Genomic DNA, 17269 nt, shown 5'->3' with positions numbered 1-17269 from the left:
GTGCAAAAAATGAATTGAATGAATTGCCTTGTTAGGATAATAATGAATTCAAAAGTTAAAATATTCCTCTAATATTCTAAATAACTTTTGTTTTTGTACCAATCAGTGAGTTTATGGCGACTTAATATGCTTACAATACCCAATGCTTAATTGAATATTGCAGTATGGATTATATTTTTATTTTTACGTTTATGTAGTATTACTCTCATATTTTTTTCCTAAAAGGACCTAACTTTTCAGCAAACTATAAATCCAGTTCACTCATGAAAAGGCTTTCCTTATTTTATTATTATTTTTTTTTTGTTTATTATATTTTGAGTTCATAGGCAACATATCCACAGAATATAATGTATTGAGAATTTAATTTTACCACATAGTTTTGTCTAGCAAATTGAACTGCCTGCTATTCCTTTGAATTAAAATTTCATTAGGATAAAGAGTAGCATGTGAAACATTCAGTGAGTCTGGATTATCTCTGTTAATGCCGGTGTCACCCGGGTTGTTTGAACCGGGGAAATTCAGAGGATTAGGCCAATATCAACATGGTCGGTATACTTCAACAATCTAAAAAACTATTAAATCTCTTATCAAGATGATTTTCCTGTGTGCAATCAGTCGCCAGAATTCACTTGGATGTGTGTTTTGAACCATTGTAGAGAATAAAATGAAGCCAGGGTTTGAATAGGGTGAGTGGTTCCATGCAAATTACACTGGTAACCTTAAAGGTCCCATATCATGCTCATTTTCATGTTCATACTTTTATTTTGTGTTTCTACTAGAACATGTTTACATGCTGTAATGTTAAAAAAAAGAACGTTATTTTCCTCATACTGTCTGCCTGAATATACCTGTATTTACCCTGTGTCTGAAATGCTCCGTTTTAGCGCATTTCAACAGAATTGCAACAGAATTGCGTTGCCTGGCAATAGTTTGGGTCCATGTGTACTTCATGTCAGCTGATTAACATACACTGCAACCAGGAATAAACTGGGAAACATTTAGAATGTTTACGTTTAAAACCGTCTGATGGTCTAAATATTGTATATTTGTGACATCACAAATGGACAGAAATCCTAACGGCTGGTTTCAAAAGCACAATTTCTGAAAACGGGCTGTGTGTATTTCTCCGTATATTGAGCACTCTGATACTTTCAATTTCAATTCAATTCAATTCAATTCAATTCAATTCAATTTGCTTTATTGGCGTGACTGTCAGGTGAACGATATTGCCAAAGCGTGAATTCAATAATAAATAAAGATAAAAAAAATAAAAAAATAAAAACAAAAACATATATACACATATATACAATTCATTAAGCAAATTACAATATTTAGATATTTAAAAACAACATGCATGTAAATTAAAGAAAACAATAAAGAAGTAATTCATGTTTGTTGTGTCAATAAAACAAACAAACAACTAAAAAACAAATAATAACAATATATTGCAATATCAAAGGATAAATGTAAAAAGCAAAACCCATGAAGTAGAGGAGTAAATAAAAGACAGAGTGTGAGTTACATCTATTATGTGTTGTTGTTGTCGTTGTCTCTTAGGCTGTGACATGCACTGACACTTTCACAGTATTTAATGCTTTATAATATAAAAGACATGAAAATCTCACTTTTTACAATATGGGACCTTTAAAGAAAGGTCACAAGTTAATAATAAATATAAGTCCTAGCAATATCCTTGTACATCTTTAGGGGGAAAATAGGTTAAAACAGACATAAATCTCTCGGACTATACAGTGATTTATCTACAGGGTTGAGTGAGGCAGAGCAAAGCATCCTTTGATAGAAGCAGGCAGAAGAAGAGTTGAGAATGAGTCTCAAACTCAAACAAATAAAAAACAATCAATAACAATATATTGCAATATCAAAGGATAAATGTAAAAAAACAAAACAAAAAAAACAACAACCCATGAAGTAGAGGAGTAAATAAAAGACAGAGTGTGAGTTACATCTATTATGTGTTGTTGTTGTGGTTGTCTCTTAGGCTGTGACATGCACTGACACTTTCACAATATTTAATGCTTTATAATATAAAATACATGAAAATCTCACTTTTTACAATATGGGACCTTTAAAGAAAGGTCACAAGTTAATAATAAATATAAGTCCCAGCAATATCCTTGTACATCTTTAGGGGGAAAATAGGTTAAAACAGACATAAATCTCTCGGACTATACAGTGATTTATCTACAGGGTTGAGTGAGGCGGAGCAACGCATCCTTTGATAGAAGCAGGCAGAAGAAGAGTTGAGAATGAGTCTCAAACTCAAACAAATAAAAAACAATTAATAACAATATATTGCAATATCAAAGGATAAATGTAAAAAACAAAAAACAAAAAAAACAACAACCCATGAAGTAGAGGAGTAAATAAAAGACAGAGTGTGAGTAACATCTATTATGTGTTGTTGTTGTGGTTGTCTCTTAGGCTGTGACATGCACTGACACTTTCACAATATTTAATGCTTTATAATATAAAATACATGAAAATCTCACTTTTTACAATATGGGACCTTTAAAGAAAGCTCACAAGTTAACACAAGTTAATAATAAAGTCAAATCATCATATACATGGATGATCTGACAATAATTGCAATAGCATTTAGCTACAATATAAGCACACAGCAAAAACTCATATAGGCCTAATATGCAGTATATGACAAATAATGTCACATTAAAGGAATATGGCAAACTCCATGTGCTTATGAAGATAATAAAAAATAATAATAATAATAAAAAATAAATGAATAAATAAACCCTCAACTCGATAAATAAATAAATATAGCAAAATATTAAAAATAAATGTAGTCCCAGTAATATCCTTGAGGATCTCTTAGGGGTTAAAATAGGTTAAAACAGACATAACTCTGCTGGACTACAGTGATTTATCTGCAGGGTTGAGTGAGTGAGGCGGAGCAAAGCATCCTTTGATAGAAGCAGCAGAAGAAGAGTTGAGAAGGCGGAGAAAGTTAGTGCTGGACGTTTGTTGCTCACATGTCGCTGTAGTTACTAGTGTTCACAGTGTAGTCAGGAGACAGCACTTAGGAAATGTTAGCACCGGTGTGACAAACTTTAGAGCGACGCGACTAAAGTGAAGTTAGTCAACTAACACGGTCCGGAGAAGGAGGCTTCGCCAAGAAGGTATGCGAATGAATGTACACTTCTTTTTGTCTCCGTTTTACACACTTGTGCACTTGTTCGTCGCTAGAAGCGAAATAAGATTTTTTGTGTGCGCTTTTGGTGGCTAGCTAACTTTTCAGAAAGCATACTTGACTAAACGTTTCGTGGGTGTTTTGTTTCTAATGGCCACCGTGTAGGTCGGTGCGTACACACTGTTGTCATGACAATGCTAGGGAAACCCAGCGCAAGGCACGTTGGGAGACACAAAAGACACACCAGCCTCAGTGTTCAGCTTTGGGTTTAAGACCTACAAAAACTCCCTTAAAAGTTCACCTAAAGTATAAAACAAAGACCCACAAGAAGTGATATGTTCTTCTTCTTCTTCAGGCAGCTTTGCTATGTAACATTCACTCACATTGGTATCCTGTGTCAGTGGAAAAGGAGAGCACTTTGGGAGGTATAAAGGGGGTCAGAAGGATATGTGCAAACTGTTGGGCTAAGGTGTGTCCTGTGTTTATAGGAGGCAAATTGTGACCCTGCTAGCTGCAGGAAAGGGATGCTTTTAGTCTGCTTTTTTTTTTTTTTATGGCCAACACACATGTGGAAATGACTGGCTTCCACAATAGAGAGTGAGCAACACTATTGTCTTAGGGGAAAAGGAAAAAGATGTGTGTGTGTGTGATAGATAGATAGATAGATAGATAGATAGTTAGTAACTTTATTGATCCTGAGGGAAATTCAAGTTTCCAGCATGACAGTTCAATAGTGCAAAACATGTTAGTAAAAAGGCAGTAAAAAAGTTAGTAGTGCAAAGTACAAAGTACCAAAAAAATATACCAGATATAAAAATACAAGGAGATTAAGAAAACTGTTAAAACTGAATATAATGCAGGACTATTAAAAAAGTGAGTATAGTGCATTATTATCTGTCCTGCAGACCGTCCTCCTCTGGAAATGACTGGCTTCCACAATAGAGAGTGAGCAACACTATTGTCTTAGGGGAAAAGGAAAAAGATGTGTGTGTGTGTGTGAGAGATAGATAGATAGATAGATAGATAGATAGATAGATAGTAACTTTATTGATCCCGAGGGAAATTCAAGTTTCCAGCATGACAGTTCAATAGTGCAAAACATGTTAGTAAAAAGGCAGTAAAAAAGTTAGTAGTGCAAAGTACAAAGTACCAAAAAAATATACCAGATATAAAAATACAAGGAGATTAAGAAAACTGTTAAAACTGAATATAGTGCAGGGTAACAGGACTATTAAAAAAGTGAGTATAGTGCATTATTATCTGTCCTGCAGACCGTCCTCCTCTGGAAATGACTGGCTTCCACAATAGAGAGTGAGCAACACTATTGTCTTAGGGGAAAAGGAAAAAGATGTGTGTGCGTGTGATAGATAGATAGATAGATAGATAGATAGTAACTTTATTGATCCCGAGGGAAATTCAAGTTTCCAGCATGACAGTTCAATAGTGCAAAACATGTTAGTAAAAAGGCAGTAAAAAAGTTAGTAGTGCAAAGTACAAAGTACCAAAAAAATATACCAGATATAAAAACTCAAGGAGATTAAGAAAACTGTTAAAACTGAATATAGTGCAGGGTAACAGGACTATTAAAAAAGTGAGTATAGTGCATTATTATCTGTCCTGCAGACCGTCCTCCTCTGGAAATGACTGGCTTCCACAATAGAGAGTGAGCAACACTATTGTCTTAGGGGAAAAGGAAAAAGATGTGTGTGCGTGTGATAGATAGATAGATAGATAGATAGATAGATAGATAGTAACTGTATTGATCCCGAGGGAAATTCAAGTTTCCAGCATCACAGTTCAATAGTGCAAAACATGTTAGTAAAAAGGCAGTAAAAAAGTTAGTAGTGCAAAGTACAAAAAAAATATACCAGATATAAAAATACAAGGAGATGAAGAAAACTGTTAAAACTGAATATACGTAGTGCAGGGTAACAGCTGTGATACACAACTATTACAAAAGTGAGTATAGTGCATTATCATCTGTCCTGCAGACCGTCCTCCTTTGTCGTCCCCCCCCCCTCCCTGGAGAGGTGTTGTACAGTTTGATGGCTCGGGGGGGACAAAGGATTTCCTGAGTCTGTCTGTGGAGCACTTGGGGAGCAGCAGCCTGCCGCTAAACAAGCTCCTCTGTTTTGTGATGATGACGGCGTGCAGAGGATGGCTGGCGTTGTCCAGTATGGCCAGCAGTCTGTTGAGTGTTCTTTCCTCTGCCACCGTCACCAGAGAGTCGAGCTCCATGCCGACCACAGAGCCGGCCCGTGTGTGTGTGTGGGCGAGTGGGGGGCAACGACTGCGTGAGGGACAAAAATGTGTTTCATAGAGTTTGTGTGTGTGCACGTGTGTTTGCAGGAAGGTGGGGTCAGGGTCACTTTACATGGTCATGGACTCATAAGAGGACATGAGGGGGGACACAAGGGTAGTGGAGTGGATGAGCTTTATTTATATCACTACCAGGGTCTGAAATTAAGTCTTTTCCTGGCAGGTGATCTGAAATTTGTACCTGCCACAGCCAACATTTACCCTGTATTTTGCAGGTGGCAGGTGCTAATTTTGTTTCATGATCACCACTACAGATACTACCACACACATAGAGTACACACACAGAGCAAATGAGGCAGCTTCTGGCATGGTTATGGCTAATGACAAGCAGGATAAGCTCTCCCCTCAAATGACTCATGATTATACTTGTTTACAATCTTGTGCAAGGGAAGTTTTCACAAGTCCAGATGCTAAAAGATGACAGTCGCATGGACCAGTGCCATACACTTGTCATCAAGTGCAATGCCAGCAAAATATCCTCCTACTGCTCATACATAAATCACTGGGTGGCTAAAACACTATAGACTAAGCCAGAAAGCTTCCTATATTCAATTCTTTATTTACTATTATTGTTTGTTTTTGTTACATTTGTATTGTCTAATTATCTTGTTGTTATTTTTGTTCAATGTTTTGTCTAAATTATGCTTATATTGCATTATTGTCATTGAGAAAACGGCTTGAAAACGAGATAGCACATCTCAAGGACTTATTCCAAATAACAAATTTCCATAATAATATTATAATCCATATATTTTATAAGTCTTATCTTTAATTTGTCTAGTGACTAATACTATCTCTAATTACCCATGGAACTTAAAAGCATAGTTACTGCATTCAGTAGCACCTTGCTGTCAGATAAACGGTAAATCATTTTTGACTATGAAATAGGGCAATTAAACCTGCAGTAGGAAGAACGTTTTTGGCATCATTGGGCAAAAATTCCATAATAACCGTTCAGCATATTGTAATTCAGGTGTTCTGAGAGAAAACTAGACTTCTGCTACTCCTCATGGCTCTGTTTTCAGGCTTTAAAAAATCTAGCCTGTGACAGGAGACTTTGGCCAATCACAGGTCATTTCAGAGAGAGAGCGTTCCTATTGGCTGTTCCTTGCTCCGGCTGGTGGGCGGTGCTTGGTATTTCCTCAACTGATCTCAACATTGCTGCCCGTTCACAAACTTTCTCATTTGACATTTTTGAAGGTCACTTTTAGAGGCGGGAACCATTGCGTGACACATTTAATCTTAATACCATGTGTTGTCCACTATAATGATGGTGTTATATTACAGAAAATTCTATGGTATGCAATACGAGTCACGCAACAATATTGTAATTCATTTTTTTACAATTATTGATAATATTCTGTTTCACAGAATGGCTGTAAACCAGGTAGATTAAAAAATGTGTAACAAAATGCGTAGAATCGTAGCTTTTTTAACATAATAACAGTAGCATCTATGTGTGCCAATCTAAAGTGGTGAAAGGCTGCAATGCTATAGAGAGCAGAACAGTTCTACTTAAAATGGAATATATTTGTGATAGTAATCTTTTCAATCAAAGCAAAACGTAAAATAGTGAATTAATACAGAGACTATCTGAATGAAATCCACAGTGTGTTTAACAGCTATAAATTACAGTCATAAAATTGCTTCCAGTCATATGAATTATGCATTTAAAGATAATGTATGGCAACACATTGCTGCATTGATTATATGTCCTGCCAATGATATATGTATGTCAGCCTCCCCTCTCTCCTCGTGTGTTGGGGCATGCAGCCGCATCTCCCCAGTCTGGCTTTCACCCGCAGGGCCTGCATGGGAGCACACCGACAAAGACACACAAACACACACTCACACACACATACAGTCATGCACATGGGGCAACATGAACAAGCCTACATCAAAGATACATCTGTTTCTTATGCATGTTTGATGGGACAGGCAGGCAGCGGCTGGCCACTGCTCCGAGTTACAGCACAGATTAGTATGCATGACTAGGTGGAAGCAGAGCCGTGGGTGTGGATGGTGTGGGTGAGGTACATACAGTACAGATAAAACATGAGGAATGTGTTGATTGTTTCATAATTCTGTTTTAAATGACGTAAGTAAGATGACCTTTCGGCTTATGATGTCCAAACTGTAGCCACAGCTAAGGCTAAGCGAACGCAGATCTGGATAGAGCCGCAGCATATCCCAAAGCTGAGCCACTAGCGAGTTAATAACTCTCTTTCCTCTGTCGTGCAGTTGTCTTTTGTCCCCGCTGTTTGATGTATTGTTGGCCCTTTTAGCTGTGAGCAGCTGGTATAAGTCCCTTTGTCTGGCTGTCAGTCTGTTGCCCAAACTTTGCCATTCTGGGACACACAGTTTCAAAAAGTGTATCAGCCGTTTTCCCAGACAAGGATTAAATCCAGCCCAAGGTCATTTAGGAAATTGCTCAATGAATGTCTCTATTTATTTTTGTTATATTTTGTAGGCTCAAAGATGATTTTCCAAGACATATCAGTCTGAGTTTAGCTTAGTTGGTAAAGTCGATGTTTGACACGTCAGACATTCTGGCTTCTAAAAAATAACAACAGTCAACCTGCCACGATTAATTGATTAGTTGTCAACTATTAAATTAATCGCCAACTATTTTGAAAATCGATTAATTGGCTTGATTAAAAATTGTCTGATTCTTGCCTTTTAGATGTGAATAATTTCTGGTTTCTTTACTCCTCTATGACAGTAAACTGAATATATTTGAGTTGTGGATAAAACAAGACATTTGAAGATGTCATCTTGGGCTTTGGGAAACACTGACCATGTTCTGACATTTTATAGCTGAAAGAACTAATCAATTAATCAAGAAAAAAATAATCGACAGATTTATCAACAATTAAAATAATCATTAGTTTCAGCCCTAAACAACAGAATGAAAAAAAATCCCCAAGGGTATAAAAAAAGTACTTCCTCTTTCCTCTTATAATTCAGTCAAATTAGCCAAAAATCTTTAGATATTAATGTATTGATCATTGACAAATGAAATATTTCATCTTTAATGTATTTAAAATGCTTGTTTTTGTCTTAAAAAATATTCCAAAAACCCAAAGAAATTGAATTTGTAATGATATGAAACAGATAAAAGTAAGCAATCTTCAAATTTATAAAGATTTATGTAGTAAAATAATCAGTTTATCTGATTAATTATCTTTCGATCCATAACTAATAGTTTGAGTTATCATGTGTTATCAGTCAGTGTTCTTGTGCAGCACAGAACACATCAAGGAAAATGTGGGTGCATGTAAAGTGTAAAGTGAAGTTCGTTTGCATTTCCTGACACAGTCAACATCCGCTGTCTTTGCTCTGCCAGGATTTTAAAAATCAGTGAACGCTTGGATCGGCTGCTGCTCATCAATTTTCGACTGGAGCAGTTCTTGGCACAAAGAGACACGCGCATCCGCAAATTTAAGTGAAGCTCACCTTCCAAAAACATTCTGCACTCTTTGGATCAAGGGAGAGTCCCGTCGGCTCAAACTCGACAGTATGTTTCCCTTCTCGCCAGATGTTCTGCTTAACTAACACGCAGGCTTGGGGCGAGAGAGGTGTCACCACCCATACACAGTTTACCCAGGTGCCGCAGCTCTGCATAATTAGCTCGCATTAACATGAATAATATTAATTCGACGCGTGGTGTTTCCTTGAGTGAGAAATAGGCCAGTGTTGTTGGTGTGTACGGAAAGATTGTGGGCAGAAAGCAGCTTTCATGCACAATATATTGAATTGAGTTGAACTGTGTGGTGAAGAAGAAGAAGAAGAAGAAGAAGAAGAAGAAGAAAATATAATATATCTATGCCACGAAGCACATGTAAAAAGTCAATCAATGTCACAACTGTTCAAGTATGTACCAATGTAAACAACAGACATAAACCATTGGGATCCTTTGTCGGGATGACTTGACAAAGATGGAAAGAACTTGATAATCTTGACCACGTCTATTTGCTTCAGCACTTAACTCTTTAGATGTTTAAGTGGACGGATCCTGGAGTAATTGTGTTAACATGCAGTAAAGTCCGAGACCAAGGCTAGCTCTGTTTCCATCATAAATCACACAGTATGAAGAGAACTTTGAAACTCAACACCTCAAGATGTGAGAGGCCTGCAGAGGCCCTTAAAGAGACAGAGAGAGAGAGAGAGGGTGACAGATATAGAGGACAGACAAAAAGACAAGGCTTGAGTGATTGTACGTCCTGTATGTTTCCAGAAACATCACTGAAGCCTCCGCTTTTTAACATGACTGATGGGTTTTGATGAGCGAGTGAAAGATAGCATCTGTTCATTCATCATTTCTCTCTTTCACATACTACTTCTCACTAACTGCTGCTACATGTGTGTGTGTGTTCCCAGGTGAAAACCAGGAGTCACACTGTAAGAGGAGGACTATACCAACCCAAACCTGGGGAGCCACCAGAGCCCCGGGGTGCTGGAATGGAGCAACTCGTAGAGTAAGAGCGATTCTTTATTTGTCTCATGTGAGAGGAGCTTTTAACATGTTTTATTGTGTTTACTAAATGAACTTCCTGTCTCTATTCTGGGGGCTTCCTGGAACTGTTGTTTGCCCTCGCTTCTGTTGTGAGCATAAGCATTTCAGCCATATATATATATAGCAGATTACTTCAGCCCGCTGCATCTCTTGGGTACTGTAAAATATGACTTTCAGAAAGCCATTTTGAAGGCAGAACCTTTTAAAACACTCTGATTTAACAGCGCCAGCTAGAAGGTTTGTAATTGTTTGTGAGCTGAGGTGAGGACATTTAAAAGGAAGCGTGAAGATCAAACTGACTGTCTGTCTAGTTGAAATACAGCATCTTGACAGAAATTGAAAACAAGCCCAGTTTGCGCTGTTCTTTATGGACACCTCTTTTGGCAGCTGGTGACATCTAAACAGATGCTGTGTGTTCCTCTGACTCGTCTCTGACTGGTTTAGTAGGACAGGCTGATGAGGTGCTCGAAGGTTTACAGCCCGACATGTCTGGGCATTTTTGAAGGCCTGTTATTTCCTATTTTTAGCAAAAACAGTACGTGAAAGGCTGCAGTTTTGATTTGATGAATGGAGCTTCTGGGAAGTCAGGGTTGGATACACAATCAAGCAGGGGGAGGGCGGGGAATGAAAAGAAACCCGCATGTAATCATGATTTTGCACACACAAATCCTTGGAGGCACACAATTATACATAAACAATGTAGAGCACAAACACAAACATTTTTAACCCATGGCTCCCCTTGAAGCAGTGTGTCAGCAGAAAAATTATAAAAAGCCTGGGAGTGATGCCACAGAGGAGCAATAACCAAACTGTCGGTGTGCAGGCAACGTCACGCTGTTGGGGGATGGGGAGGTGATTTATCTAACCCTACATACCTCCAGTCCTCCTCTTTAAGGGGGAACGTTTCTGATCAACACTGCTAGACTTGATTGATACAGTCTGACGTCCTTATCTATCTATATATCTATCTATCTATCTAGCCAGAATCAATATATTTGCTTCATTTGAGTCTATGCGGAGGTAGAAGGAAGTTACCGCTTTTATTGTTGTAGTTTGAGTAACATGACATCATATCCGTTCCGTATCCGTCACCAAAACAAAGCGCAGCCGGCCGCAGTGTGCCGAAACGACAGAGCAGAAAACAGCGGAGGGTCTGCGTGGATACGACCTGCACCCTCACATTTTAAATCCAAAGTGATAAACACTACACATCCAGTGAAGTATGGAAACACTTTGGGTTTCACACATTGACAGGAAAAGCAGAGCTAGACATCACGGCTAAAGCTGCATGCTAAATCTGTCATGGACAGGAAACGTTATCGTATTGCGGTAACATACGGTCAAGCCAGCCGCCACTCGCATCTCTGTGGTCAAATCAGCCGACGCTACAACTGTAGCGCACCCATATACTAACATTAATGTTATTCAAAACCTGCTTTTCTTCTTCTCCAAATAGTAGCCTCCTTTTGCAAACACAGGTTATCCCTTCCCCTCTCTGTCATTGCCGCTGTGTTTGGGCAAAGCGTGATAAAAGCCGCGGGGAGTTGTATCTTCCTGGCTCTATTGCATGTCCTCTCCCCTTCTTCTCAGCACATTCTGCAGATAGCACAAACAGGACTGGCATTGTGTCTCCAGGGTGTGTGTGTGTGTGTGTGTGTGTGTGTGTGTGTGTGTGCGTGTGTGTGTGCATATGCAGCACAATAAGTGCCGGGTGTCTGTGACTGTTCATTCAAGTATGTGCGCGTGAATCACACACTCCTTGTGGCATTTCATTCTACCTATCTCTCACCGGCGCGAGGAGATGTATAATTCATACCTGTGTGTCTGTGCCCAGGAAGGAAGGAAGGGGCGCGTGCCTACGTGTTTTCACCTCCTACTCACTACACCCCCGACCTGTCAAATGAAACCATTCATTTACAATATGTCAGTCCCCTCCCTCCACCCCCCCTTGTGTCTCTTATTGACTGTGACGCATCAGTGATTGTTGAATCACCCTCCTCATTATCCGACACCTCCCCTGGCTCCTATGCCAACGTGACTCCTAATGATGAGGTTATGAGGTGATGAGGTGCCGCTGACGACAGACAGGGGTTCCTGACTTAACTTGCGCAACTCTCCACTCGGGCCTGTGACTCACTGGTGAGTCATCGCAACAGGGAAAGGGGCTATAAATGCACCCCCCGAGCAAGTGCACCCACACATAGTTGTACACACGGCGCACACCTTGTCTGTTGTTAGACAAACTCTGCCGGTGTCACAACGTGTGTGTGTGTGTAGTTAAGAAAGAGGTGTGTTTATATTTGTGATGTCATATGTCTGTCCTCCGTTTCTCTTTCTGTGTCCGAGCACATACACAAACCATTATTTATACTAATCAGTACAATTGTAATAGAGTTTGTCTTTGTCAGATAAGAACCGAAAAGCAAAACCAGTAATTGTTTGACACTTGGTGCATTCCAATTACTGTTGTGTTGACTCAGCCTGGATAAGATAAGGCCAGGCATAATGATGAGGACGGTCTGTGGTAAATTGTGGGTTCAGAGTGGCGTGCATTCAGCCACTAGAGGGAGACACCACCATTAGTATCTGAAAGGTTGAGTTCACAGAAGGAATTATAGTGTTGTCTTCATGTGATTTTGATGTATCATAACAGCATCATATTTCGCTCTTACTGTAAACTGATGTTTTTTTAAGCACGGATGTTTGATTGATGTCCCCAGTTCAATAAATTAACTCAAGTTGTAGCAATAGAAATCTAAGTTGGGGAGAGTGTGGGCGATTCATTTTAATGCCTCATAACATCGTTCCCTCTGTCTCCATGCAGCTTTGAACTCCTAAGAGGCTCATTTTCTGATGTGGATATATTTGTTCTAATAGTCATAACACACCAGAAATGGAAATTGCATATATGAAATCAGTCAGATGTTCTCTGAAGGAAGTGGTGAGTGGCTCAATATTAGATTGTACTGTTTAATATCCCATGACGCAGCCTGTCATGTCTTGACAGTTAAACGCAGGTGCGTGGTGACAGCTTTATCGAATAAACCTCATAATTCTCCTCCTATTTCACTTGTGTTATAAATATCACACTGACATTTACATGAAGAAATTCACATATCCAAATTGTCATGTTACAGTAAAAGGAAATAGCACCCTGGGATACCATACCACTGCTTTAGATATAGACATTTAAATCACAGTTAAACATGGCACTCTTTGTAAAAAGCCCATAATACTTGAGCGTAAAACCACAACAAAAAACATCCGGAGCAAACTAATTGTCCCTGTGTCAACCAAAAATGGGATATGGCATATAATCAGGAGAAGATATTTTTTAACTCTCTTTTCTGGAGTCATTAATGGAGATAAAAATCTGAAAACGATTCACTAGTGTTAGAAATGTTTATACAACATTGACTACAAGATTGGATGTAATTTAATTTAGTGTTTCCCATTAATTACCTAGACTGTGGCGGCCTGCCATAGTCTATTTTGTCCCGCCACAGTTTCATAATGAACCGAAAATATTTGTGCACTTCTCAACGGGTGGGATAGCTGGTAATACCACGAGTGTAAAAAATACTCTGTTACAAGTAAAAGTCCTGCTTTTCAAAATGTTACTTATGTAAAAGTACAAAAATATTAGTATCACAATATACTTACAGTACCAAAAGTAAAAGTACTCATTATGCAGAATGGCCCATTTCAGAATAATATCGATTACGGTATATCATTGGATTGTGATTATTGATACATTAATGTGTTCACCACTTCATCGCTTTAATGTTGCAGCTGGTAAATGTGGAGCTAAATTTAACTACTTTATATAATTGATAATTGTGCATTACTTAATAATACATCATAGTTTATTAGTTGATTTATATTTTTTCATTAAGAATCTGCAAAATAGCTAGTAACTAATATTATCAAATAAATGTAGTAAAGTTAAAATTGGAAATACTCAAAATACCTCAAAATTTAGTAAATATACTTAGTTACACTCCACCACTGCCAGAGTGCAAAATTCTTTACAAGAGCACAAAGTTATTCATAGATAGCCTCTTAATTTTGCTCTCAACGTGCACCAGATTGATGCGCTTAACTTTTATAAAACCAACTAAATTGTCTTCCAGTTGAGCATGCTCCCGACCCCCCTATAGGGTCCAATGTCCACCCACAACAGTCTCACAAAATCCTGTGGGAAACACTGTTACCACAAGTCATTTTTTCAGGTTAACTGATTAATTGTTGAGTTGTTAGTTTTATGGTTTAAAGCATTTTGTAGTTCTGAAATGTGTGCAAACTGATAGCCTGATAGTAGATGATTCATGTTTCCTTGGAGACAATAAAAGTGTCATCATCATCATGCTGTCAGGGACTTCAGCAGTGCTGGCTTTCATGTGACTGATGGAGCTGTTGTGTGATCACGGCGAGGGTCATCCTTCACCGGATACTGTAGCAGCAGTCAGACCTTCATCTCGATGAAGTCTAGAGCTTGATCCGAGGTTTAGATATGGCCGCCTTGGGCAACAAATAAAGGAGATGGCTGCCGTGCCGCAGTGTTTGGAAGCTTTTAATAGCTCATTAATGTCCCTCTTTGTCTCTGCTCACATCACAATCGTTTGTCTGGAACAGCTGGCCAGAGCAAATTTACCCGTCCCCTTTTTCTAGGGGATTGAATTACTTACACTGAGGTTAAGCTGGCAGAAATCTGATGAGGGGCTCCGGCTTTGGATTTATTCACACGACCTTCTATGAAGGAATCAGTGTAGGGAAATTGAGGTCTATTTGAAGAAGTAATGGCCATGCACGGTCTATTAGGGGACTGCACACAGTATGTCAAGGGAAACCAGCGACAGAGGGCTGATGTTAGAAAGCTGTGACTCTTCAAAAACCCCAAGTGTGATACGTACGTACAGAAAAAGGCGGTAAAGCTCACTTAGGCTTCTGGTTTGTGAGCAAGATGTCGCCTGTCACAAATATCATTAGGCTCCTGCATGCTTGTGTATGTGTGTGACGTGCGACTTGAAGAGTTAAGATGTTAATTTCTTAATCTTCACCCTGACGAGCTGAGTAAATACTATCTGTCGCAGTGAGCAGGTAACCAGAAGGGCTCTAATTGGTCATTTGGGGCTGAGCTGTCAGACTGAGGGAATGCATGGGGGCGCACAAACAAGTTGACGTTAATACATTTAGCCCTTACACTGCAGCAGTTTATGTGGATTGTTTCTTTTTAAAGATGATTCATGGGGCTCCAGCTCTCGATGCCTCCTTCGTGCCTTTTTTACCCAAATCCCCATTTTAGTAACAATAACACAGTTCATGGTACATTTAGCTTTATAAAGGTGCCTTCTCACTATTTACCTACATTAAAGGGCGGGTCCATCTGCGTTCTGTTCTGTTTTTTTTTTTCAAATGGAAACGCCCACTCAGTCGTTGCAAAAAGCAGTGACGTAGGATACCAAAGTCAGCTAATCAAAGCTAATCAATAAGGGTATGAGTAATGTGAACGCTAGCACTAGCTGAGTCAAAGTTAGCTAAGTTGGGAAATAACTGAAAGGGTTAGTTTGGATTTTTTAAAGTGGGTTGTATGTATACTTCCACGTTCTGCGAGGTAAAATTACTGTTTTTGTGAATGGAGTCTGGTGGCTTGGAAGAGAGTGATTTGGGGGCTTCAGTTCCTCATCAGAAAGGGCTGTCTGATGGCGAAGTAAAGCGGCTGTAGATGGGAGCAGCAGAAAACGTATTTTAGCCACCTAAAAAAAAGCGATATCAGTTTAAGTGTACACTATATTTAGAATATTTTTATATATATTATAAATATATTATATATATTTACATATGCCATATTACGATATCCAGAATCGATGATATCTAGGCTCATATCATGGTATCGATACAATATTGATATATTGCCCAGCCCTGCCGCCATCTAAGTTACTGTATGTAACGTTAATACACTGTCTATAAGGATGTATATATACTGTACAGCATCATCATGCATAAACCTACGACAGGTCTCGTGGGAAAAGGTTTTTAGCAGGGCTTGGGAAAATAGCATTTTGACACTAAAACAAGGAAAAAAGGAACTCCACAGCTGTAAAATGAGATAAAAAACTCAAACGTAATGGACCTGCCTTTTAACTACAGACATAAAACTGTACACTTTCACACATCCCTCCTCTAGTCCCCTCAGTGGGAAATAAATACGTCATTCACAAAGTAGCTGTCACAGTAAACACTTAAAGCTTCCTTGTCAAGCCACAGGTTCAGCATTTGTTTGGCCTCATCATCATGACAACTGACGTCAGACCAGTTGTTTTTGCTCTAGCCGGTGTGTTTGTTTGATCTAATGTCACAGCTCAGTCCTTGAGGTGCCTATTTGTGTTACGCTCATCACTATGCATTCATGCTGAGTGGAAGGTGCTGCATGCATCTGGGTTGAGAAGACAGATTATTACTGCATCACGGGGAATGGCTGTGTGTTTGTGTGTGTGATTCTTCAAGGCTGTGCGAACAGCATAGCTGAAAGGTCTCACGTCTGTGTCTCCAGATAGACATGATCTCAGCACACTGTCGAAACCACACTCACATGTGCCTATGAACTAACACATCCTTCATCATTTTTATCGTCATTATGTTTTCCCGTTTCTTATTGTTGTATATTTTGGTGTGTGTGTGTGTGTGTGTAGCCGGCGTCAGATGAATCAGAGCTTTGTTACGAGACACTCATCCTAAAGAGAGATCCTGATTGCGTCGAAGGTGTCGCGACCACCCCTGGAGGAGCACTCGTCTCACGTCGGAAACACTCCGCCTCCACACATACACGCAAATACATACAGCAGCGGCAGCTTAATCGCTCTCCAGACAACGGTGACAATGACGAGCGACACGCAGCGCAGTTCAAATCCGACTGAACTGCCGCATAATGAATCAGGGAAAGCGGTCGGCTGGATGTCAGATGTGAGCAAAAACAGAAGCAGTGGTCGGCTTCCATCAAAACAAGTGTGTGTGTGTGTCACTGGAGTGAGGTTAAATTATCTTCTGAGATGTTTATGTGAGAGAAAAACAAACAGCGTGAGTGTAAAGGGGGAGAAATAAGAAAGAGACAGAGTATTTTTGGGACAGAATAGTTTCCCTCTAGTGGTGCTGTTTCTCTCTCAGAATAGAATAGAATTTTCCGTAAGGAGTTGTAAAGACTATATATGTCGGGGTACATTATAATAATAAGGATGTGACCATTAAACCTGATTCTGTTTGCCTTTGTG

The 17269-nt window shown here is 39.2% G+C and overlaps 1 protein-coding gene across 1 annotated transcript in view; it reads left to right on the top strand.

The window, feature by feature from the left end:
- The first annotated feature begins 2935 nt into the window (after positions 1 to 2935).
- The window catches only part of LOC119479337 (ankyrin repeat and fibronectin type-III domain-containing protein 1), a 148725-nt gene continuing 134391 nt past the window's right edge, over positions 2936 to 17269 (top strand). The window contains exons 1-2 of the mRNA XM_037754803.1: positions 2936 to 3155; positions 9866 to 9963. Coding sequence (XP_037610731.1) covers positions 9947 to 9963 — 17 coding nt within the window. The 5' untranslated portion in view covers positions 2936 to 3155; positions 9866 to 9946. The remainder of the gene's footprint in view (positions 3156 to 9865; positions 9964 to 17269) is intronic.

Source organism: Sebastes umbrosus, chromosome 20, assembly GCF_015220745.1.
Source record: "Sebastes umbrosus isolate fSebUmb1 chromosome 20, fSebUmb1.pri, whole genome shotgun sequence".
In the NCBI taxonomy this organism is placed as follows: domain Eukaryota; kingdom Metazoa; phylum Chordata; class Actinopteri; order Perciformes; family Sebastidae; genus Sebastes; species Sebastes umbrosus.
The sequence above is the reverse complement of the archived record's forward strand: the minus strand, read 5'-3'. Positions and strand labels throughout refer to the sequence as shown.